The sequence below is a fragment of the Helicoverpa zea genome, chromosome 3, assembly GCF_022581195.2.
Source record: "Helicoverpa zea isolate HzStark_Cry1AcR chromosome 3, ilHelZeax1.1, whole genome shotgun sequence".
In the NCBI taxonomy this organism is placed as follows: Eukaryota; Metazoa; Arthropoda; class Insecta; order Lepidoptera; family Noctuidae; genus Helicoverpa; species Helicoverpa zea.
The window spans coordinates 7158650-7185662 of NC_061454.1; the positions used below are offsets into that span (position 1 = coordinate 7158650).

At 39.3% G+C, this 27013-nt stretch overlaps 1 protein-coding gene across 1 annotated transcript; it reads left to right on the top strand.

Annotated features, from left to right (window-relative positions):
• The first annotated feature begins 5036 nt into the window (after positions 1 to 5036).
• Positions 5037 to 7544, top strand: LOC124645725 (zinc finger protein SNAI2-like). Its single transcript, XM_047185595.1, has 2 exons — positions 5037 to 5789; positions 6072 to 7544. Exons 1-2 carry the CDS (start codon positions 5621 to 5623, stop codon positions 7034 to 7036), a joined length of 1134 nt encoding a protein of 377 aa, XP_047041551.1. The 5' UTR covers positions 5037 to 5620; the 3' UTR covers positions 7037 to 7544.
• The last annotated feature ends 19469 nt before the right edge of the window (positions 7545 to 27013 follow it).

Consider the following 27013-nt stretch of genomic DNA (forward strand, 5'->3'; position numbering starts at 1 on the left):
ACCTACAGTTTAACGTGCCATCCGAAGCACAGTCAATGGTGTCTAAGATATACTTAGAAAGTACATACAAACTTAGAAAAGTTGCACTGGTACTTGCCTGACCTGGGATCGAACCCGCGCCCTCATACTTGAGGGGTTGGTCTTTTACCCACTGGGCCACCACGACTATATTATATATATCAACATTTGAAAAAATTGATATGAAGAGTAAACCAGAATACCTATGAACCGAAATACCTGAGCAACCGATACGTAATCTATTATATACTTCCTCAAGCCATAAATCTTCCCCATGCCTACCTCAACAGTTCGTTATACATAGGACGTTGCATATGCGTAGATATAAATAGTAAGTGCTCATACAAGGAGGCGCAAGTCGCAAGGGAATGCGCGAGGGGTGAAAGGTGGCCGGTGCGCAGCGGTGACGCACCGGCCGCGTAGCGTGTGCCCAAATCTCAGCTGTTGCCGCGACAAACTATACAGCATGATGCTTTTAGGACCTTCATATAATAATAGGTAAATAATTTACTTTATGTGAAAGTTGTGCGTAGTTTAACTACGTAACTGGTTTTGCTACGGCGTAGCAAATTAAATCAGTTTCAAGATTTTACTGTAATTTTATGTTACTGTAAATCTCAAGCCAGAACTGAATATTAAACTTTAAATAGTTTGCAAAATTAGGTCTCATTATTTTTTCCAGTCAAATATCTAACGAGTTGAAATTTCAGGCATCTACAGAATCGTAGTCTTAACAAGACATTTTAAATAATGTATCTATCTACCAACAGGTTCAAAATAATAATAAGCGTAAAAACTAAAATAAGTCTCGTTAATAAGCACCCTGTATAAGACTCAATCCATCTGTATTAAAAGTGTTTATAAAAGCGTTGAATGGCCCTGTGCGCTTTATATAGAAAACTCTACAGCTATGCCATTATTTAAAATTAAACTACTCACCTACCTGCAAGCAGCATTTTGGATATCAGAACGACAGAAGTAGTAAATTTTTTATCCATTGTATTTTGAACCTTAGCACCAAACATTTATTTTAACTTCCCTACCCCTTGTTACGCGATAAAGTGCCATATTTTAAGGTACTTAGAGTTTATCGTCCCTTCTTCCCTCACACTACGATGTAACCGAAAAATATTATTTCCCCTTTGAACTGACAATATTACTACGAACGAGACCGTACTTGAGACGTTTCGTTGCCAACAATCGAAACAATGAATGGGGGAGACCCTAATCGACTTGCTTATTTCCAGAAGGTCGTACGTACAGCTGATTTTCAGGGGTTGGTAGGGCGCTTGCACCGTTTGGTAAGAGCGCGGCGGTTCCATGCAGATGTGCGATTCGGGTACAGACATGTGATTCTGCACGCGCAGCCAGCTGCTGGCATAGCTGTGCACTGATTCAATACAATGCAGGGTCGGACTCGGCTCGTGGGTGCCTACGCTTTGTATAACATTTGATGTGTAGGCAAGCTCAACAAACAATGATACAAATCCGTACAACAACAATGTATAGTTTAGAATTGCCATCGGTCGATCTTTACTTCGCAATAATAATAAAAGATATTGTCTGCATAAAACTGATCATTTGATGACTAGAATAGCAAGAAAATTAACTAGTTTTCCTTTCAAATAAAGCGACAGTTTCTTTCATTTCCGAAAATGCCTACACACATGCTGGCATAAATCAAAAATTACATATTTTGATTTCTAACTTATTCAAAGATTTCTAAGAACGAATTCTTTATACCTGTCTTTAACACACAACTCCCTGGTTATTTGACGAATTAATGAAAATATTCGATAGGTACTATAGAAAGACAGTTAAAAAACATCAAAATTAATCGCACATAATGTTCATTTGTATGTAATGTATGCGAGAAATTAACCGCCAATTGTGTGACATTGAGCGCTGTATGGCACCACCTGCCCCGGGCGCGGCGCCCCTGTCCATCGCTATTTCCGCCATAGTCCATAGCGCACGGCGCGCGGCCCCTGCGCCTGCGCTCGTGCCGCGACCGTTACGCACGCGCCCCTGCCCCCGCGACGTCGCACCTGGCCGCCGCGCAGCCGCCCCGGCACATCACACTTGTTCATAACCAAGATACGATGACACCAACGTATTTAACACCCATTACTTTATCATCAACAATTACATAAGTTTACATGACATAAATAATAAAACTATTTGAACAAAATACCATTTAAATAAAATTAAGGAAAATACCAAAGAATTCTGAATGCTTAAAATAAATTATACAAAAACTTAGCAAATTCTACGAATTAATTTCATTGTTCGTTCAGACAATTATGTAAACAGGGTGATAAACGTTTAAAGCAAGACAATTTTATTCCCCTAACGAGTTGACTAAGTACCTACTTGTCCATTGTCAATGCGCTATTAATTTCGATAAAACAATATGTCTAATGTTGTTTACCATCAACCATCTTCCGGTGCATGTTTACGTTTCCCAAGCGTAATCGAGATAACGTTTCATTCACAGGGACTCGAAATAATTAGCTAATGAGTGACATTATGTATGTTATAGACGTGTCATTATCGCCTACTTACAGCGTCGAGAGGCATTCATGACTCGATAATGAAGAGCTCTCGTTTTGGCATACCGAGTATTATTGTTGATCGAAGCGATTAGTCACAGTTTTAACAAATACAATCGAGATGTTGATGTCAATTACACGTCGATCCCTTGACACACACTCGTATGTGCGCTGAGTCACCTCGTGCATTTCACCTCGCGCCATGATCCTCATCATTATGATATTATGAGCAAGTTGAACGTTGATCTTGCATAGCCAGCATGTACGGTGAAATCATATCGCAAAGATCAATTTCCTTGGTTAGTCATAGAAGCCCTTTGTCCGAATCTACGTGTCCATATGAATCAAAGACGTATTTTACTTCTTACTTCGATTTATAGATCAAAGGAAAGGTGTTTTTTATTCAACCATGCATATATATATATATATATAGTATACCTATGTACTGATCCAGCTACAGACAAATATTATGTTGGTGTTTTGTTTTATGCACAAATTCTAGAGAGTCAGAAAATATGAGAATAGTTAGAGAACCAAAGAAATGGTTGCTGATTTAGTTTGCCGTCATTGTCGTGACTAGTGACAGCACTGTCACGGTCAAGGTTTATTTATTGTCATTTATAAGTATGAAAAGTATTTATAACTTGCGAATATTTAGCGTTCAAAATGGTTGTACATGTAGGTACATTAGTGCATAATAGCTTCCTTGAAGGGGATGCACATAGCGCTTTACTTTTGTACCTGTGAACTTGTTCTGTGAGAAACCCAAATTGCCCAGCGAACAGTCTGACCTGTGGGAATTAACACTGGTGCCATAAAAAATATAACAAAGACTCTATGGACGTTATATTTCCGCGTTGGGAAGGGGTTGTAAAAATATCTTGTTTGGTTTGATACACACAAGGAACAGTTTTTGTTAACGATCTGCAGTATAAACTGGTTCTCAGCCTTCCGGTTCCCGTTTATTACTGTTATTGAATTAGTAATCCGTTAGGATCGTGTGATTTCCAGAGTGGACATTGCAACATGATTCTGTAGCTACAGACTTTATCTGAATGGTATTGTTACAGCAAAGTTCAACTACCCATACCTGTAGTTCTTGTAGTTCACTTGCTCACGACGAGGACGTCCGAGTGTAACGCACATATACCCACTTGATACAGATTGATTGTGATCTTTAGCATGCAGATGAAACAAAAGACCTTTTAATTCATGTCACGTTGAAGTATTTGAAATCACCCAACAATTAAATGAATTAGGTACCGAGTATGTCGAATGAGCACGTTTGAACCTGCTCCACTCTGTCGACGTAATTAGATGCTGATGAAGCATTCCTTCCACAACAACAGCTCTTTAATTTGACGAATGGATGTTTTTAGTTGTAACCGTTTTAAAAGGCGAGTGTCGGCACGATACGCAAATAAAATTGTTTCCATGTAACTTGTGTAGTCGGATATGATAAGAGGTACTCTCAGGTACATAAGTACATACTCTTATGTAACTGTTGATTGTATCGCAAAAACGTAAAAGGAAGACGAATCGTAACAGGAAGGAGGACAAGGTCAAATGACATGATAACTTAGCCCCGTGTCAAACAATTAATAATAAGTCGCGGTGTGTCATCATGGTCTCATGTAACAAACCTTTTGCGCTAACTAGTTAGATACATATCGCACCTATATGATTTTGATTACAGTAGCTTTTCGATCATGTTTCATATTATCTTCGTGTCCTGGCCGTGACGTGTGGTAGTGCGTTCTTTGTTTGGTGACATCTCAGGTGTTAAGTAGGTGCTAATCATTGACTCATGCTATCATTTGCTTTGTTTTAGGTTTCAGATCTTCGTCATGTAATTCTTGTCGATTGAGTTATTCGCGGTTATCCAAAGATCAATATTCTATTAAAAAGCATCTTTCAATGGTCACTTAAGGTAACAACTTGTAAAAGAAGACCTCTGTGCATAAATACCGCCTTTATACTAACCCACTTAATACCTAAGTCCAAAAAGGTCCAGGAAAAAAAGAGATTGTCGGGAATACTGGCAAACATTTAATCTCAACTGGACAAACTTGGTTATCTCCCGGAAGTGTACATTCGCGGAGTCAGCACTTTAATCGCGTCAACAATGAATTCTGTGAATATGTTCCAAGTGTACTAGCATTGGATTGCCTTAATAATCAAGCTCGTATTCTAATTTACATTATCGTGTCGAGCTTCTATGGCAAGTTTTAAGTGTGCCACCTTTGTTTGCAAGGACTACTTGCAAATGCTAAGATAGTCCAAATAAATCTTCAAGTTGAAGGTGTTTGCTGTAGTCGTAGGCTTTCTAAGAATTCCTTTTGTCGGGAATAAAATACATAAATTAATAAAATATTAAATTAAATATGTACCTCATTACCGACTAGGTAAGCATTACATACTGTTCATATATTTGTTTAAATATTACTCAAATCTGCATTAATTCCATGCGAGAAACATACAGCTGTTGCTGATGTCGTCAAGTTAAATTTACAATAGATGGAACCGAACAAAGGTATCAGAGGCATTTCAAAAAACGGCAATGGTTCAGTTCAAAGGTGCTTAACCCCAAGTTTAGTGCAAAAAAAGGTTTGATTTGCAGCGAGAGCGTTGGTACCGGTGCGATGGAGAAGCTGGGCATATCGCACTGAGAGGCAGCGGTTCCGCCGCACCGGGTGCGGAGGCGCAGGTGCCGGCCGCCCCGCGCCGCGCCGCGCCGCCATTGGCCGCGGCCCCGCGCCCTCCGCCGATTGGGTACGGCGCACGTGCGAGGCCTACCCGCCGCCACCTGGCCGGGCCGCTGACGGGGAGCGCTTTATAAGCGGCGAACCTTCCCTCACCGCACCACTCGAGCTCAGGACGCCGACGAGTGCACGTACACGTTTGTTGCGTCCCGAAAACGACTCTGTTACCGCGATATTTCGACGATACCTTGTGATGCTTGGATTGTTACAATTATAAGTGAACTTGTGATACTTTATACGAACATATTTTTGGAAACTTTTTATCAGTGTCAGTGAATATTGTGCAAGATGCTCGTGGAGGATTCACAGACCACTCGGGCTCTGATGACGAAGAAGTACGCACATTGTCCGCTGAAGAAGCGGCCGGTGCTGGTGCGGGAGGAGCGGCCTGCGACGCCGCCCACTACGCCGCCTCACCCCGCCCACCTCGCCACGCGACTTTACTACGATTATCATTGTAAGTATCGACTTATGTGTTCAATTAACAGTTACCGTCAAATTGAAACCTCCTAAATAAATAGATTTTTAACTAGTCCACCTTCAAGAAAAAATTTGATTTATGAGTAAAGTAATAGAGAATAATATTTTGATTAGTACAATGTTGCTAGCTAAGCTTTCATTAATATACGAAATAAAATAAAATATTTGATTGAATACTACACAATATACCTGTTTACTATAAAAATAAACATTTACCTTCCGTAGCAACAAACTATAATTTTATTTTTTTTGTCCATAGGTGATACAGAAAATGATGAACCCCAAAATCTTAGTACGAAACCAGAAGATCTTTCCAAAACTGGTAACTACCCAAGCAAAGCTTCATCACCAGTTTCGACCACAGCAGTTAAGGTAGAACCTCGCGAATGGCCACAGCATCAACTGGAGTACCTGGCTGCGTGCCGTGCTCGTCTCGAGCCCGCGCCGGCTGAGCTAGCGCGCCCCACGCCTCAGTACGCGTACCTGCCGACACTGTACGCGCCCTACCCTCTGGAAGAGCTGTACCCGGCACCACCATCACAGTCCCCACCTGCGCACCCCCAACTGTACGCTCACCACTACTCGCCGGCCTCACCACCATCCTCCGTGTCACCACCGCCGTGCCCGGAAGACTTACGTTCACCCGGATCAGTCTCCTCCGACTCCGGTATATCAGTATCAGCACCACGACGCCCTCGCTACCAGTGCCCAGATTGTGCAAAGTCCTATTCTACTTATTCTGGGCTATCGAAGCATCAACAATACCACTGCGCGGCCGCCGAGGGCAGCCTTGCAAGAAAATCGTTCAGCTGCAAATACTGCGCCAAGGTGTACACATCTCTTGGAGCGCTTAAGATGCATATCAGAACTCACACCCTGCCCTGCAAGTGTCATCTGTGCGGCAAGGCGTTCTCCAGGCCGTGGTTGCTGCAGGGACACATCCGCACCCACACTGGGGAAAAGCCATTCTCTTGTCATCATTGTCGTCGCGCTTTCGCCGACAGGTCGAACCTGCGCGCCCACCTACAAACTCATTCAGACGTTAAAAAATATTCTTGTTCCGGCTGCGGTAAGACGTTCTCTCGCATGTCCTTGTTGAGCAAGCACTTGGAGGGAGGTTGCGGAGTCCCAGGCGCTTCCCCGTACGAGTACCGACCGGAAGCGATGTCCTCGCCGCACTCGCATCAGTCGCTCCCTCCGCCAGCTCCTGTCCATGCCTATTAAAAAGACTGAGACCCGCAGGATCCTCGATCTCTTATTTAGCTGTATAGTCCTCTAATGTAAGCGCTAGCTGAACGACGCTCTAGTAATTTAAGTATTTAAAATTAAATTATTTTTGTAAATGATTAAAATCTCATACAGTGTGTAAATTTATATTTTTATGATTCAAGTATAGGGGACCAATGTAAATGTAGACTATTAAGCTTAAGTTAGTATAAGTTATTTGTAAGGTTTATAATATTCAGTCACGTCACTCGTGGCTTCGCTAGTCATATGGCATTTGCCAAGTGTCATACACTTATTAAAATTTATATTCGTATCCTAAGCCATGTACAAAGTGCCTTAAGTATAAATATTAATATATTCTGAAAAAAGTATAACAATATGCTATTATTTTAATGTATTGTATTAAAATAATACTTATCAATGAGGCTATAGTTAAGCCGATGGTCGGATTGCGTTCCTTTCTGTTACCTCCATACGCAGAAAATAAAAGATGTCATAAACTGAATTATCTGTATTCTTTCACTTTACCCTTACTTTGAGTATTTCACAAGCACTCACTGAGCTCGTAACATAATATATGTGGTTACGAAATAATGGCTACAATAGATGCTATTACTTGTGTACTGTTAGTTCACCGAATGCGGGATGCGCGTGATCATGATGCGTGATCTCCATTTTGGGAAATAAGTAAGTGCTTTTACAAATTCGTCATGTACAAATCCTGTATCTGCTTAGACATTACTTTTGAAAACTAGAATGATCCGATGCAGCTGATAGTTTGAAGAATTTGCCGGTTTTTTTAACATTACAATGACCAATGACGTTAAATATCTCATTTTTTTGTTAGGTTAATCAAAGTCGATTACTTTTATATGTGCAGTAAATTCAAATATATCAATTTCGTAAATCTTGTCCTTACATCCCGCTACTATCAAGTACTACTTATTCTTTATTTCTAATATTAATGGGAAGATAATACGAATCCCCATTTAAATGTTAGAACATTTGTCGTAAACCTATATACTTAAACAATAAATCAAGCAGCTAAGAGGTCCCAAATGGAATCCAAATAACAAAAACGAGTCTAGTGCAGTGGTTTTCTGAACACCAATAGTCTACTTACGGTTTCATCAGCATGAGAACTACTTCACACGCGCGAATAAAAAGCTAACTTTACTCAATACATCCTATCTACCACCGCAATTTTCTCCAAATTCGAACTCTTCAGCTTTACAAAATAATATCTGTTCCACGCGTTTTCCCGGGGAAACTTCTTCTCTTACCCGGATAAAACAGCCCATGTTCAGCATAGATAGTGTAGCTTCCTAAAAGTGAAAGAATTATGCAAATCGGTTCAGCAGTTCCGGAGACAATTCGATAAAAAAAATCTAATCTTTCCTATTTATATACGAGTATAAGAATAGACAAAGAGAACACGTCCATCTCGTCATCAGTTCGTCATCTCATCATTGGTAAAATGTAATGAAACAATAATTCTTTCACTGTTCTTATAGCCCGACTTCTCATTGCTCAACTTACCTACCCTATCTAATATTGGAAAGTCGCATCATACAGCTCCATCAAGTACCTACAGAACAAACAATCTTATTTAATGGAAAATCGAAACCTTTATCATTTTCTGTTAAATAAACAATGGAGCATCAAAATCTAAACTATAAACCATAAGCAATGTTTTAATAGGCAACAAACAAAGTTCGTCGCGTCTACTTTGGACGCAATTTGTGGTTCAGTAAGTGGTTATTTAGCGGCAGCGAGTTTATCGAGACAATAGCGCAAAGCACCGGGGCACCGGTCTGATGTGGGTCGAGCATTAGACGGTGGGCGCCACGCCGCCGCCGACGGTCACCCGGCCACGAGGTCACCAGCGAGCCCGCACCCGCGCCACCTCCCTATGCCTAATTAATGGAAATACCTCAAATGTCCACCGGCATTATTCAACACCAAACTAACTTTCTTCAGATCGAGTTAGATTGTTCATGACTCGAATCGGCATCAAGTAAGAAATTGTCTAGTTAGAAATAAACTATTGGTAAGGATGAAAAACGGAACTGCCTTTTGTTATATATTTACCTACAGTGTTCTGTACAGGTATTTTTATTTCTTGACGCTGCTACTTGAAAAATCTAACAAATTGACATAAAAGAATGCACTGTCCTTGAGATATCAAGGCGACCGTTATATCCACTTTTTGCTTGCAAGCATGCAGTAAGAAGTAAATGCTAAGTAGGTATGCAGGTACTTTACAGTTTGCTTGATTACTGTAGGCCGTACCTTTATTGTTTTCTTAGAATTTCTTCTTTAAGGGTTTTCAAGATGCAAGAGGAAAAGATACATAATATATTATAGTATACCAATCAGAAGAGGTGTTTTTGCTAGATGTGTTCTTAGCCCAGAGCCATTTGAACTCGAAGTGTAAATTCGAGCAGGTACCGTCCTTAGTAATGATTTGTTGGAAACAATTACAATTCCTTTGTGTACTATACCTATTATTTAAGTTTCTCTCTCTCATCTCATCGACCGGGACTTTTAGATTATTTTAGCCAACCAGGAATTGAATTCAGTATACATTACAATTAGTTAAAAAGGTGTTTAGCAACTTCAAAAATATTATCACAAAAGTTTACTATTATATCAGCCCTAATTAAACTATGTAATTCACCAGTAACGGCGCATTATTTCTCAACCTTCACAAAACCTACTGACTCATTCAATGAATAAATACTTAAAAATTTAATTGACATCATAATCCAATAAGTTTATCAGAACACAAGCAGATCATGGGGTCACTAGTACGATAGTTGTCCAATAAGATATTAATCTCGCTGTTAACCTACGACCCTGTCAAGCAAGTGCACGTTTCTTAAACGTCAGATAGTTACTTATTATTGGCACTTTTCTATTGAATTGTTTGAAATTAAGATACTATCAAAACTCAGTTACACAACTAATATTGTTACAAGTAGTATCGAGACATTCTTAACCCGTGGCGACATCTGTTGATGAATAGTGGCAACTTAAAATTAAAAAGATATCAGTGCCGTATTCATTGTATTATTCATTACACAATACCGTCAGCTAAATGGTTAAGTGTGGGTTAAATAACTCTTTAACCGTTTAATGTGTGAAGGTAGAATGTAAAGTACACGTACTGCATTTTTTTGAAACAAAGAATTACCAAAACCGAAATATTTGATCTAATTAGTTGTTCATTATGATACGATATTCCATTGTCAGCACAATCTAACTGGCCCAAGTAAATTACGTTCGCGATAGTACGAGGACACAGCGCTGCAATAATGGGATAAAATACACATTATCTTATACGAATGCCAATTAGTGGTAGTCAGTGAAGACGTGTTGTTGAGGCCGCGAGTGCGTGCGCGCAGTGATTGGTCACCGGCGACCACCGCGGCCGCCAGCGGCGCGGCGCGTGCGCAGCGTCCGCACACTGCGGCCAATCCAATGCATTCTCATTAATTAATTCTGTTCCTATTTGCATCGTGATTATCTAATCCGATATCGATCGCTGATATGCGGTACCAATTAGAGTTCACACCTAATAGTCTAATAGAACTTTGAACTTTTCTATTAGTTATAACTTATAAGTGATCGCCTTAAAGATAACGCAAACGGGTTTCGACACTAATTTGACCTCGTTTGAGAAGAGCTCTGGTATTGTTATATTTAATTATTTATATCTTTTAAACTAGAAACATTATTAATGTAGTGCGGAGATTATAGATAGATAATAACGTGAACGTGTGTGTACGTACCGGGTCGTGAAATATAGCAATTTGCGATGTTGCGCAAGCGCACTGGCGCGACGTTACCGTGCGCTGCATGTAGTGTGCGCCGCTGAAGAGGCCACGTCGCCGTCGCCGTCGTACGTAAATATCTAGATCCGTCTAGATTTAGGGCTGGCGGCGGCAATGGACCAAGTCAAGTTGCGGCGATAAGCATGATTTGTAACGTCGCGCGTCGGCGCGTGCGCACAAATAAATGTGATTTCAATGCGCACCTCTCAATAAATTATCTAACCCACTCTTGATATGACATAGAACGATTTATAATCTCCTCACACACTCGATACTATTTGATGTTGAAGATTTCCGCCTGCGAACCTTTGTCTGGAACATGCAAAGACGTAAACATGATGTATGCTGTCAGGCCCAGCTTTTCACACAGTCATATCACTGAAAATCTCAAAAGACAATAAACATTTTGTCCAGTAAATAAATAATTAAAGTGTTGATAACTGTTATTAAATCTATGTGTGTAATATGACTGGGCATGTCTATCTCGGCATTACAATTACACAATAATATAATCGAAGCACGATTAATCAATAGTTAGAACATGGCCAATAAAGTCAGTAACAGTTACATGCACTAATCATGCATTTGCTTCTCGTGCTAGGTACGGCGTTATAGTTATTATTCCAACAGTTTAATGGTACCATTAAAATGCTATTAAACTTATTAAGTAGTGAACATAATACGAAGTTCATAGAAATACTAGATTCAAGTTCATGTACCATGCATAAAATGATTTAACGATATTTGCAGCATCATAAATAAGGTGTTATTATTCTTCACTAGGAAATCAACTGATTTTAATTCACATAATGTTAAACAATAGTATAATAATATAGATACTGATTTTTATACCATTTAATTTATCTGATGACGACCGGACAGCGCATCATTCTTGTTTATATTGACTTTTGAGCCCGATCAAACCATTGGCCGACTAAAAGTTTGTAGTATACAAGGGTATTTAGATATTGTCTCATAATGCATTCTATATAGGTACATTATTCACTCAAAATTCCTGAGTTAATTATTTTCTTACTTAAATTAAATCTGAACTTTTAATACAAAAGAAATACGTATTTCCGAATGTACAGTATAATAATTAGTTTCGTTAGTTTAGCACGAACATTTACAATCCCTAGTGAATTCGACAGCCGTGTCACAAAGTCACAGCACATTACAGAACCATAGCCAATAATTTATAGCTTTGTTAATTGAGTTTGATATCCTTTGCTCCGAGTTTCATAACTAATAACACTAATAATATTGATCAGTTTCTGAGTACCTATAAAATGTTAATATCATTATTGCGTTAAACCGCTAGACAGTTTCACTTGTTGCACCATTTCGTGTATTACGTAACAAAAAGGAGTTCAACTTCCTTATATGATCTATAAAAATAAATGTTCTGCACAAAAAAGGCAAAATATCTAAGTCTGGTTGTTTTAAAATATATAAATAATAATGTCATGAATATATTATCCGCGGCCGACTACAATCAGAGAACAAACAGGCGTGAGTACGTCATCTCGTACGTTTTATGATTACGCCGGAGACAGATGGCGTCGTTAGCGCGATGATCGAGGTGCGAGCCACGTGTGTCGCGAGTGTCGCGAGTGTCGCGGTGTCCGCAGTGTCCGGAGAGCGAGTGTCGCGCGGAGGTGTGACGGCGACGCGATAAATCGCGCGATCCTGTGCCAATAAGCGCGACACAGCGGCCGTGAGCTATGGGCAGCGCGGCGCGTGGGCGGCGACGTCGCGCTTCAACGACTCTGAAAAGATTATTCACCGGTAGCGATGCTTTGTGGATCCGCGTAAATGGATTCTGATGCTTTATTTCCTTAAGCTTGGACGTTGTGATTGCGCAATCTTAGTTTTGTATCAACTCGATAAACAGAAGTGAAATAAAAGCAAAATATTTATAACTTAGATGTCTGTATTGTATTGTCTGTGATGTCAAACCTGACACTTTATTTTACCTTCTCAGAATTCGGTGTACTGATAGCTTAAGATGAAACAAAGTGCTCTGGTAACTTAACGATCACATCCTAAATACGTCACGTCGGCCACCATTTGTTAGGACCCTACAAGTTAGTCGATCGGAATATATAGCCGACTTCGACAGTACATACCATATAGGACTTCTAAATACCTGCTATGCACTAGAATAACAAAAAGCTTTACTTTTATTACACAACTAAAAACTACAGATGCAATAAAAACTATATACGATTAAAACAAGTGTAGCGTGTCAGGCCGACCAGTACGTGGACTGCCGCGCTAACAAAAGACATCAACGGGCAGAGCTTTCCGTCACTAACAGGGAAATGTATACACAGGACAGATTTTCATCATGACCAAAAAAACATCATAAATGATATAATATCATAAAAATCGGAAGTATTAACTGCTTTTCGTAACTTTCATCGTATATTTTTATTTGATACCAATAAATAAACATTGATGGAAGTGTGTAGGCTGTATGAGTCACGTGCGGAGCATCTCGCTGCAATAAAAACATACTTAAGCATAATACTTGGCAGTTGAGCAGCCGCCGCTAACATTAGCATCCAATGTTAATTGCGAACCGTCCGTCGTCCTCGTCTCTCACTGCAGTTATGCGAACAACATAATAAAATGTACAGGCAACTTTATATTCGCCATTTTTCTTATATTGTTTATTAAATTGTTAAGGAAATATTTCTTGCAAAATAGGAAGTATTAACATAGTAAAGTGCAAATTTATGCAATGTAGAACCTGCTACAAATATCAACGAAATCAATTATTTTTATTAAAACGCACTCTCGCAACTTGGGTTTCGAAATCAAAATTAAAAATACCTCAAGTTTCCCAACACACGGAACGCATTTGCAAATCGTCATAAAGAAAACAAGACTGGAATCAAACGAGAACATAAATCCGTTATCAACATTTTCTTGAGTGACATGACATTTATGTAAAACTGTGATACGAATTTAATATGATTATTATTACAAAGCGCTCGGGGCATGAGTTATTTTTTACATTTCACATTGAGACAGTTACTCGGATCAAATCGAAGCGGTCTTTTGTTCTCGGTTGGTTTCCTTGTACGCTAGAGGGCGCGGGCGTTAATACAATAATCTGGTGTCTGCATAAAAATTAACCGGTGTGTAACGGTACCGCGCGTAGGAGGCACCTCGCCGCCGCCTCACCTCCGACCTGCTGCGCCCGCGCCGCATCTCCTTCCACGGCCATTATGTCATGCCGGTGTTACGCGTTCTGTTACACGCTATCACTTAAACCTCGCAGATTAATGTAATGCTATCAATTAATCATATATATTGTATGGTAACTGATGAAAGGCTTTAATAAATAAATCCAATCGTCATAGTGCAGTTCAGCACAAACTCATACCTACAGCTCATTTTCTTAAAGTAAATACACAAGATTCAATAAATACCCAAACTTTACGTGTTTTGATTTGTACTACAGCCTAGGCAAAAGTGTCCAAGTAAACTGAAAATTGTGTCTTTAAGCAGAAAAAACATATGACGTGTGTCCTTTTTGTGACGTGATCAAATAATGGGGCGTTGAGTTAATATTATATAATTAAGATTGGCAGATTTCATTAATTCTGAAATTGATACAGAATTATGCTTGTAAATCAAAAAAAGGAGATGTGGATTTTATGTGCCTATAATGTATGTAATCAATAATATTATGTATTTAAAAATAAACTATTACTATTATAATTTGAAATACCTTATGTTATACATTTCAGAGCCACGAGATAGAGAGAGGTTTGTAGCCCAACGGCGTATGTAAACTATGGTAAAATAACATTCCTATAATACACATGTTTTACAGGTAAGTAAGTTATGACAGTTATTAAGGAAATGTTTGATTTATTTAATAACCGAACTATTATCATAAGATTGTCAGCTTCCACATAGAAAGCTTTGAATCTTTCTTAAGGAGACGCATTTTCAGATAACGTCAAAACGACACGAAACCGACAAGAAAATTTGCAATGAAAATTAAATATTTTTAACAATTTGCGATTCTTCCTCTCGCAGTTGACAATTATTTTCATTTATGTTTTATGAAACTTCAGAGCTTTACGATATTTTAATGTTTGCTTCGCATACAAACAATTAAATATGTAGAAAGTATGTCCTGACATGAGTCGACGTTAAATTGATACCCCGAAAATATTAATAATTAATGAAAAGGATCATCAATATCAACCAAAGGAACAAGAACATTTATTATATGAAAGTTAAACATTAATGGTAAATTCTCTTTTACTTTCTTTTTACATTGTGTATCTGGACTGGAGGAACATTAAAAACTTAATCATATCAATTAAATCGGCACCGCTCACTATAAGATGAGATCGTTACACGTGCGCGTTTATAAGGAGAAATCAGCACGGATATATAGTCTCATCATTAAGAGCCATTCGTTAAAACCTACAGACAGTAAAATCTGTAACAAGCAACGTAATAAATGCAATAACAATGAATAAAATGGCAATAATAGCAGGTGAAATCGCGACAGGTCCGGGTCTCGGGTCGTCGTCCGTAATTATAAATAAAATACGGCAACCGCTCCGCCGCCCCCGCGCGTCGCGCCGACCAGCGTCGCCGCACCGCGCCGCGCCGCGCCGACACCTAACCTGTACCACACACTGCTTTCAGAGCACAATAGTGCATTATTGTCCTTATATGGACTTTTATACACACTCGTTCCAAATTTTGTTACGAATACAAGCTCACCCACTAATGCAAGGATACGAACGTTATTTGGCCGATTTGTTGTTTAATAAAAACTCGCTTGCTCATTCCGTTTTATGGTAACTTGTTGGCGTTTCGTCGAAAAACTTGGCTAACAAAAAGCTTAACTTCATGTTATAAATTAGATGTAGGCAAACCTGCGAATGGTAGGTAACTACGTTTCTTTGCATCTACAGTCTGACTCAATCGTGACTTTCTGAAAAGTGTTAGCGCTAATAGGTCCTTTGAATGTGTTTTTGCATTTCATATATCAAAATAAAATTGTAAAGAGATCTTTCAATTAAAATTTAATTTATTGAACATGATGGGGTGAGTATCACATTGTGTTTGACCATGTTGGTCTCGCGCCAGTTGATACACATGAATATGCACAGTCATTACTTACTCATCCCCTGTTGTTTAATTACACGGACGTGTTAGTGCCGCGCGTTATCAGTTATCATCGTCTAAGTCCAACTGTCGCGCACATGACGGTTAGAAGAGTATTTGTAAAAATGTAAAAACTGGTAATGTAGAGGATAGGGGTAGAGGGTGTGATGCGGCGGAGCGTGGCGGCGCGTGCGCAGGACATGCGCGCCCGGCACACGACCAGCACGTGCTGCATTCATCAGTTTTTCCACCCATTAGACCGTTGGTCGTGGTTCCTTGTAGCCACTAGTCAAGTAACGATCGCCAACTAAAGCGTATGTTGCGTAAAGTGTTTTGCATGGCAACTGGTGGTCGCTGATAACCTTTGGCGCCTGGCTCAATGAAGTTAGCGTAGGCGATCTAGTTGTTTGTTCACAGCGGCCACCCAGTGTGCACATATTATCCTTCATATTTTTACATGTTTTCTTGTTTTATTGGTTTCCTTTATGGTCCTTTTACAAATATATCAATTATGAAACCCACGCTATTCGCCAAAAGTAAAATAAGTACTTTATTCTAGACTGGGAAGTACGAGTAAATGGAGGTATAATTTTAAAGACAACTTTATTTATGCACACGATTAAGTCATTTAAAGGACTTTGTAAAATTTAACTCGATATTTAATGGATATGTGATGATAATGAATAACTAATCATTTAATACCCCTACAATTACCTTTTGACATAATAAAAACACACATACACAAACATATCTTGGGAATTGGTGACGCAGATGACGTTGAAGATTGGATCTATCATCTGGTTAAAAATTGAGTTTCTTAATTACATATTATATGTACATACAGTAAAGAGCTGTCCTGAAATAGATAAATTCTGTTTTGCTCCTTGCCAGTAATAAAAATACTCCTATATCTTTTCTAAACATCTTGTCTATTAGAAATAGAAACAGGTGAATATGATGCAGATACGAGGGTACCCGCATCATTTCTAAACACATGCGACTTCATCATGGAATTGTTGTTAGAGCACTTGTTAGAATACTGGATATCATTTATTTTTAGCATTTGATTACACGTGCCATAAATTTGGTATATTGCAGTATACACATGTGCCTAACTATATGATGATGAGAAATGTGCAATGCTTATATTATCGACAACCTGTAGAATAAAAATAATACAAACTTGCATAGCTAATAATACCTATCGTAATTAGTAGATTCATTATTTTAGTCTACTCATTTTGTTAATTGTTCATTTACTTCGAATATCACAGAGAGAAGTATACAATCCTTTCAGTAGATAAATCATCTTACATATTTTGGAGTTGACTAGTTTGTCATTCTGCCAGTTATTCTGCAATTGTTTCGCTAGTCAGTTATGCAAAGTGCAGTGAGGTTATCAGACGTCGTTCAACAAGTCTTGTTTAACATGAGTACTTACACTAGTTGTAATCTGGTTAGCAGAGTTCGTCATATTGCTGTTCACTTACTAATCTAATCATAAGTATCTAAGTAAACAACCAACAAACGGCCGCAGTGAAAACGAGTTTACCTATAGTTCGGCCATTCAGAGAATGCGTTCCTGACACGTCGCGATTGAACTGACGACGTAACTTTGCAATGGCGTTGCAGTTACGATAAAAATATTTTTGCTGGTTGTTTACCGTTTTAACAATTGAGGAGCATTAAAACAACATTATTATATCAATAATCAATGAATGTTATTACGTCGTCAGTTCAATCGCGACGTGTCAGGAACGCATTCTCTGAATGGCCGAACTATAATAGACGGTAGAAGCCATTATGTAGGTACTTAGATAATGAAATTATTGTAGGTAACTAGGATATGAGCTAATGTGTGTTTATTTGTGAGGATTGGATGCTGTTAGTGAAAGATTAGGATTGGCTACCAAAAAAAAATTACTAGCATATTGGACTAGCTATTTCCCATGGTTTCAACTATTTCTCGAAGAAATAGATGGAAAACAGTTTAGCACGATAAAAAAAAACTGTATATCTGTCTCCCAACATGTGTACATACCTACTTACCTATGTTATGTGGGTCAGAAAAACACAACTTTTTTATAGAAAACCTTCCCTTCATCAATGAAGACGCTCATGCACTATGTAAAGCTAGTTTGTATTGTCCACTAATGGATTGTCATGGCAACGTCTTTGGTGACGCTATGCGGCTACGGGCGCGTCAGGTGCTGGCCACGGTGGGTGCGCGCGGCAAGTGCGCCCGCGCCGGCCACGGTTGAGCGTCGCCGGCAGTTGGCACGCGCGGCGCACGCGACAGGTGCGCGTCACGCAACGTTACATACATGTACTAATGTCACTACTTCGCTATTAACTTACACTTATTGAAGAAGTTACAAGTAAATATTGGACAAGTGCATCCACAATTCCGAACTATGCAACTATATCGTATTTCCCAACATCATCATCATCATCATGCTCCTGCCCTTAATAGGTCGGTGCAGCATGCTTTCTACTTCTATACTCTTCTATCTCCTGTCATCTCACATGTAAGATTTCTTTCTAGCCAAATCGTTGTTCGAAGATATGAAAAATTGTAATACTGAAATAGAATTTTCTCCACTCACTACCACTTTAACAAACTAAATCTTTCTGGATTCCTATGGAATCTCCTTAAAGTTTGACTTACGTTCAATACTGGATATTCATTAAGAAACAATATGATCAAAGTGGATACACCAATTATCAGAAAATAAGGTGGTAATATTAAGAAAAAAATAAGAAAATTGTTTTCATTATATAGGTAACTATACATTGTAGATGCACCCGCCCTAGGTTGTGTGATGTAAATATTAATAAGAATGGCTTATAAGCGGAATACTAAAAGGTTTAACTGAAAGTAACCTTGTGGCGACTTAACGAGTGCTTAATCTTCATGTACAACAAAGCGACATTAACATTTTAATGTCAATTTTAAATGTTACAGAATTGGATCAGTCGTGGAGTCATGACAAGTGTAAGTGAGTCGCATGTTTTGGCGATTTATTCGACGGCCACCGATCCTTCCATTTGTGAGCGGACACGCGTCCGAGGGACGGAGGTGCTCGAGAGTGCTTCGAACTCACGTACCACAATTTACAGCTTTATCACCCGTTATTATTCTTAATAACACGATGAAGGTACTGCGACAACGCATTAACCTCGCGAAATTCGTGAGCTTTTTCATATACCTATCTCCATAAACATAATTTTATTCCCGTTCCATCGCTGGAGAGAATAAATAAAAAGGATTTGCCTTTACGAGTATTCTTAGATAAATATCTAAGTCTAGAGCGAGGCGTTATTTCCAGCTTAATAGTTTTTCGAATACGAACATAAATCACGTGATACCGTGAAGAATGTTTCGGGGAACATGAGTCTCACGATAAACAAGTTCAGCGCATCGGGTGTACATCTTGGATCTTCAGATTAAGATCATGCCAGTTTGCAAAGATTTTGAATTCCAAGGATCGAAAAAACTCTTTAAAACTCATTACATCACCGTTATGGGCCGATAACAGCGTGAAATTGTGGTAATTGGTAATGTTGTGGTACCTGTACATGCATCAGTTCATCGTCTTTATATTCTGATAAATATGACATGCATACTGTATTATCAATCATAAAAGCAACCACAAATTATATTAGTAAACCAAGCAGTATCAAAAAACTCTTTCGCGACCTTCCCACATTCACTCAAATGATTGGAACCTATAAAACGCAATCGAAGTTTCAAAATGACTCTGTTATGGACCAAGTGATAAATTGGGCAGTATACATAATGCCCGGTCACTATGAAAAATGCCCAATATGAGAGTGCAATTTGATAATAATTATCCAATAATCAAACTGACCGGGCACTATACATATTGCCCGTGACCTTTTGGGCAAAGTAATACAAACATATTTAATTTCATATTTTTTATTGTTATTGACATTTAACTTAAAATAAACTAAATATTAAACCACTTAAATAATCAGCCTCATGATTTGGATTAATTATGAAGGACTTCTGCCTTAAAAATCCACTAGTTTTTGCATTTAAAAGTTAAGGAGAGTCATATTAAAATATAACATAAAATATAATTACTTTACAACATTTAAATAAAACTACTTTTACGGATTTTATCGCGTTATATTAATATTATTTTAATCCCGACGTTTCGGATCCTTTACAGCATCCATGGTCACGGGCAGACTAAGGTGTTGGTCGTCTTGATATATTAGTTACAAACAGCTACCCTACATTTTGTTGATTATTATTGACAATCCGATTCACGCAAAACGAGCTCACTGTATCCATAGGTCGAGCAGTTGTAGGCTTGGATTTTGATTTAATAGTTTCTATGATGGGATTCCAAGCAGGTGGTATGCACCAGCCATCTTCTCTATTGAAATTTGGATGTTTTTTAATTTCAATAGCCTCGCGAATCATCCTAGGTAGGAATCGGTTTTCTCTTGCAAGGACTTGTGGTTTATCAAATCTGATGTAATGCTGGGCCTTGTCTAGTGTGTGTTCACAAACTGCTGACTGTCTGGAACGGCGGTGTTTGACATCGGCGATGTGTTCTTTTACGCGGGTCCCTATGCTTCTTTTAGTTTGGCCTATGTAAGAGAGACCACAATCACATTCAAGCTTGTATACACCCGCATCTTGTAGAGGTATGTGACACTTGACAGGTGGTAAGAATTGACTGATCTTCTTCAGCGGCTTGAAGTAGGTTTTGATTGAAGCTCGCTTCAAGATGTAGCCAATCTTGTCTGTGACTCCTCTTATGTATGGAAGAACAGCAGGTAGACGCTCAACTGTGGCTGGTTTCACGCGGGTTCTGCGACGAGGGCGCGGTACTCGGAGCTTGTTGTCGTGCAGTACTTGCTTGACATGTTGAAGCTCAGCACCCAGGTGTTGTTCATCGCAGATCCCACGTGCTCTCTGAAACAATGATTTACCAAGCAAGTACTGCACGACAACAAGCTCCGAGTACCGCGCCCTCGTCGCAGAACCCGCGTGAAACCAGCCACAGTTGAGCGTCTACCTGCTGTTCTTCCATACATAAGAGGAGTCACAGACAAGATTGGCTACATCTTGAAGCGAGCTTCAATCAAAACCTACTTCAAGCCGCTGAAGAAGATCAGTCAATTCTTACCACCTGTCAAGTGTCACATACCTCTACAAGATGCGGGTGTATACAAGCTTGAATGTGATTGTGGTCTCTCTTACATAGGCCAAACTAAAAGAAGCATAGGGACCCGCGTAAAAGAACACATCGCCGATGTCAAACACCGCCGTTCCAGACAGTCAGCAGTTTGTGAACACACACTAGACAAGGCCCAGCATTACATCAGATTTGATAAACCACAAGTCCTTGCAAGAGAAAACCGATTCCTACCTAGGATGATTCGCGAGGCTATTGAAATTAAAAAACATCCAAATTTCAATAGAGAAGATGGCTGGTGCATACCACCTGCTTGGAATCCCATCATAGAAACTATTAAATCAAAATCCAAGCCTACAACTGCTCGACCTATGGATACAGTGAGCTCGTTTTGCGTGAATCGGATTGTCAATAATAATCAACAAAATGTAGGGTAGCTGTTTGTAACTAATATATCAAGACGACCAACACCTTAGTCTGCCCGTGACCATGGATGCTGTAAAGGATCCGAAACGTCGGGATTAAAATAATATTAATATAACGCGATAAAATCCGTAAAAGTAGTTTTATTTAAATGTCTAATATTCGCGTAAGTGTCAGAAATCAATACTTTACAACATATCTTTGTTTTATAGAAATGACTTATTATTATAAAACAAAATAAACTAAAGTTTAAGCAATCAGATTCATTATTTGGCATAATTAGCATCTTCTCTAAATAAAAGTCAAATGAAAATATAATTAAAATAGGGTGCTATTTAAACAGGCTTCTTTTTAATATCGTTATTCGCCCCCAAAAAATTATGTTGCCTTCTAAATTACTAAGTCAGCCACAATTAACGAGCATCTGAATAATACTATCTTAGCCACTAGTTATCTTCTAATAAACCACTCGAAATACAACTCAGCATGATGGTTATTTTTTAGCATCTAAATTTGTAGCACGCATTCTAACTAAACTAAAGTAAACTTCTAAAATACTATTAAATGACATCATAAAATATATTTATTTAGCTTCTAATTTTTTTACTCAGTACGTTTAAAATATAACACATCCCATATTAATTGACCCAGCATGGAAGTAAGCATGCAACATGCAGCAAGCATGGCTTCTGTCACGGCTCCGGCGCTGCGGGGCTCCGGCGGTCCCATGCGAGCTTGTCGTCGCAGATGGTTTTCCGCCGGCCAGCCTCAGCCGCGGCGGCGAGCGCTTCAACTACCTGCGCCTTAGCTCGCAGGCCGCCTCGCCCCTCCGCGCCTACGCGGTTTTGAATTACACTCTAGGGGTAGGGCAGACAAGACTACGTGGAGTCGGTTTTGCAGCGATTCGTTTTCGTCACTTACTTCAATTTTTAATACAATGTTTTGAATCCAAATTAAATTCTACCATAAAAAAACAAGCCAAGTAAAATGAGATAAAAAAAAACGAGGCCGAGTTAGTAAATTAGATGACAATTGTCCAATAAATAATTTTGTGGCTAGACTTATAATTTCCCATTAAAATAGAACATATAATTTGCAAAACAATAATCATAAAATATGTAGCAAGTAACAGGATTTATTTATTAGAGCAACTGCCACCCTCGCACCGCGTAAAATATGCTTTATTATCAATTTGCCCAACTATCATGTAGCAATATAATAATGCCCGTACAATGTGAAAAATAATGAAGTTAAGGGTGCGTCCACATCTGGCGAATGCGCCGCGAATGCGCAGCACGCGAGCCGATCGCGAGCTGTCCGCGAGCTGCGCGCGTGCATTTTTGTTCGTGCGCCGCTTCTGCGCCGCCCGCGCGCAGCTCACGCGTGACCTAAGCGCCGCACGCGAGCGGCGCGCAGGCGGCGCGCGACGTCTGCCATCTTCGATAGTACTGAGCCAATATACGGAACTGTAGGGGCGAGAACTGATTGCGCGCAGATCGCGCGCCGCTCGCGCGCTCTATACGAGCCTTGCGTGAGTTGCGCTAAAGAGGCGCACCGAACTATTGCAGTGACTGCACGCGCGCAGCTCGCGGACAGCTCGCGATCGGCTCGCGTGCTGCGCATTCGCGGCGCATTCGCCAGATGTGGACGCACCCTAAGATAGTTATTAATCACTTGGCCCGATAAAGCTAGACATTATTCATAATGCTCGGGCATTATAAATAATGCCCGAATTAATCACATGGTCCATAACAACTCTAATAAAAACGTCTAACAATTTTCGTTCGCGTGAAATATTCGCAGCTGAATGTAGATAATTGTGGTCGCTAAGTAATACCCCTAGACCTTAGATCCAACTCTCAAAATGAGTGAACTTGTCAGTATAATGACTATTTATTTAACTATAAACATCAAATTCGAAAAAACTAGGATCATTTTACAAATAAATTAAGCTTCAATTCACTGTAAATTAAAATCGAGAATGCATGAATAAGAAATAAAAAGCTTCAACTACGTCAAGTACTAACTGAAATATTTGCGCTCGCATTACAAATTCCGTAGCGTGGTCGCAATGGTATTTAAAATACCGTATTGAGTGAGTCGCAGTCAGGCGTCGGTGTCCATTACGTTATAATCAATCATCGTGTACGTTCAGGTTTCAATCTGCTTTGCGCCGCTTTTGGCCAGGCGAGGCTTTCGACACGGGCGCAATCAATATAGCAGATAAGTACGATAAGATCCGACGCAGCCCCGCGGCCGTCGTCGTCGTTTTGCAGCGCACTTCCCCCCTCGACCCCCCCCCCCTCTCCCAGCCACGCAACTAGCTCCAAGACATCTTCATCTGAAGCATTAACTATCCGCTACACCGTCTGGTGCTATATGTAGCCAGGTCAATTTATAGACCTATCTACGTCAATTAAAGGGGTTTAGTACGCAGTCTCTTGTTACCAGCATCGACGGCAATTATCTTCCATTTGTTACTAAGGTAAATGATGCCTCATATAACAATCCAGATTTAATCGTAAATAAAACAAATGAAAAGTTTTCGATTGACCAATTATCATGACTCAACATTTGTGGAAAAAAACATATTTGGATCCGGCGTAATACGTACTGAGTAAGTGCATGGCAGTAGCGCGTGCGCAGTGTTATGTGAAGTGCCCTTAACGACTTAAGTGTTGATGTGCGGGAGTGGGATCATTTATTATTTTATCGTATGATTGAATCTTGTTTTTGATTCAATTCATGTTACAGACAGACATATCTCAGATATTCTTGAAAATACATTGATTCAATTTAAATACAGCCTCATAACCTTCCACTTTATGTTTAACATGCAACGGTACTTACATATGCGAGCCCTTCAGAATAATTACGTAATTTAAAATCACATGAAGAGGATGTTACGATTAATTACATACATTGAACCTTAGTATCTAAGTAACCCAGATAAAAGTTCAGTATAGGACGAGCCTTACTTCAACTTTCTATAGCATAATCTGTGCAGTATATTGCGAGATAGTCGGTGTTCGTGACAAACGCAGAGTTGGAAGTAACAGGCTTCTCACCTGATATGGTGATGAATAGGTTCATTACGTTGCATGTGGCGTGTATGTGTATGAGTGTACGATATCGCTCGAACCCACGTAATAATAATAAATCCAATCCCATACGTAAGTGTGTCGCGAGTGGACGAATGTATCACGCTGTGTGTTTGTGTGATCATCATTTAAGTAGAAGCGGGCATGCGGGCACAGGTGCGCACGCGCCGAGTTCGCGCAGGTAGCCTCTGTGCGACTCACGCCTTGCATCTACTGTCCACCTGTGTTCCTAAACACTGACCAACATATCTAAAACTAAAGATTAACAAAAAATAATTGCTTCCACAGATGGTGCTGATTAACACTTATAACCAAAGGGTGTCAAAAAACAACAACAGAGTATCTTTAACGGTCCCGCTGTGTACATTATTAGTTTACCTAATAACGTTCCGCTATAAATATAAGCGCGACGTAACGTAACTCTTGATTTCAAATAGTTATTTAATAATAGGCGAATGAGATAATTAGGTGCCTACCAGCCTCCTAAATAACAATGTGAAATGTTGTTTGAAGTCGATTAGTAATGGAAACTATCCATTAATGAGCGACATGAGACGGCTGCTATCGTCGGCAATAAGTTACACGAGCATTAGTAAACTAGGGAGTAATTGCGGAGGCGGGCCGATTTCCTAGCTAGTGCCGAAGCAATTAATACTCACAACGTGATCAACAGCGCCGATCCCTTCTTCGTACTACATTACAGAGCGATGACACAGTTCACAAATTACGATGTTATTTATCTTTGTCCCACACATTCCTGCCTTATTTAGTTGTAATTAACTTACGAGCAATATTCTTACAATAAACTCGACCAGCGTACGATTGCCACAATGTTATTAACTTTACCTGTATCCGAAATTAAAAGTTCATACGCTCTACATGACGTCGAATTGGTTTAATTAAAGAATGAACCGTTTATCAATACAAAAGAAGGAACAGGAACTAAGGTGATGAGATGACTTGACACGTTATTTAAATTTGAAACAGGTCCATACGTCCGATTTTTTATTCGTTGTTTGATTGTTGCGTCGGTGTAGTTCCATCCTGTTTTTGCACAGACACACAAAAAATATTGCACCATATGGAGTCTTATCTTCTCTTAAATAGGCTGTTTAATGAGCAACGAAAACATATGGCCAATTAATTTCTGCTAGCTTCTAAATGAACACATTTGGAACGAATTTCAAAGGTGCAATAAAATGTTAGATCTGCACTACCTTATGGCACGAGCTCACTGTTGTATTTTTTCATAAAATCGTTTATTTACTTAAATACATAGTTATATTACGACTCATTATAAACTGATAAACATACATTTATGTAACGCCAAGTACACACGTAACATTGGAAGTCACTCGGTGCCATACTGCCCGAGCTATGCAAATTTAAGTATACAGATGAGGAATTACGACCTTGAATAAATTTCTCCACCTACAGTGCAAGAGACATTTGGCTGTTCACAGTTCGTAACGATTAATCGTATTTGTTATTCAATTTCCCTGTATTCAAAAGCGCGAATAAATATGCGTGGTAAGTCACAACCTGCTCAAAAGCGGGTTTCTCGACGCGTCGAGGCGACCATCTGGTGGGCGAGAGCTTTTTTTATTTTCCAAACGTGTCGTCTTGGATTCTCGTTTTTTGCACTGGCTGGCGCTCGCTCCTTTTCTTTTTTTTATATTGCTGAGTTGCAGTTAACAGGTGGCTGGCCGAGTGCAGGTGAGACCTGAGATTTTAACTCGCGTCAGGTTCACCTCAGTGTGAAAAATTACGCGTGCTACCAGGCCAATTAACATGTTCCAAATTTTTATTTAAAAAACGATAATCAAATTACAAGTTTTTTGTCGAAATTCGATCCTACATTTAAAGTTTGAGTTTTATTTTAACACGGCATCTATTAACTATTCGATAAATTAATGACAGCTGAAGTAACTGTATGCTCTCCAAAAAAGGTTACTTCATTCCTAAGTTTGATTTATCTGAATTAGCATTGTTTTTCTGCAAATGTTCATCGAGTAAAGATTTAAACTTAGAATCTTAATATGACATAGGTGCATTTGTAAAGGCATTCGTGCTTCGTTACGTAACAGAACACACCATGTCATGTCAGACAAGATGAATTTTAACGGATAATCAGGTGGGTGGGTCGCTGGGAAGGTCTCGTCCACTGGTGAATTAATAAAGCCGGGAGAGATTTATCTTTAAATAAGTTTAACAAACCATAATCCTCATATTGTGAATACGCATTTATTTGTTTACTTTCTTAATTTTTATCAAAATCTATGAAAAAAAGCCCAG

Excerpts from the sequence above, each read along its gene's own strand:
- LOC124645725 (XM_047185595.1), top strand. The coding sequence starts at position 5,621 with ATGCTCGTGGAGGATTCACAGACCACTCGGGCTCTGATGACGAAGAAG. Across the intron at positions 5,790-6,071 it reads ACTTTACTACGATTATCATT|GTGATACAGAAAATGATGAA; the intron begins GTAAGTATCGAC and ends TTTTGTCCATAG.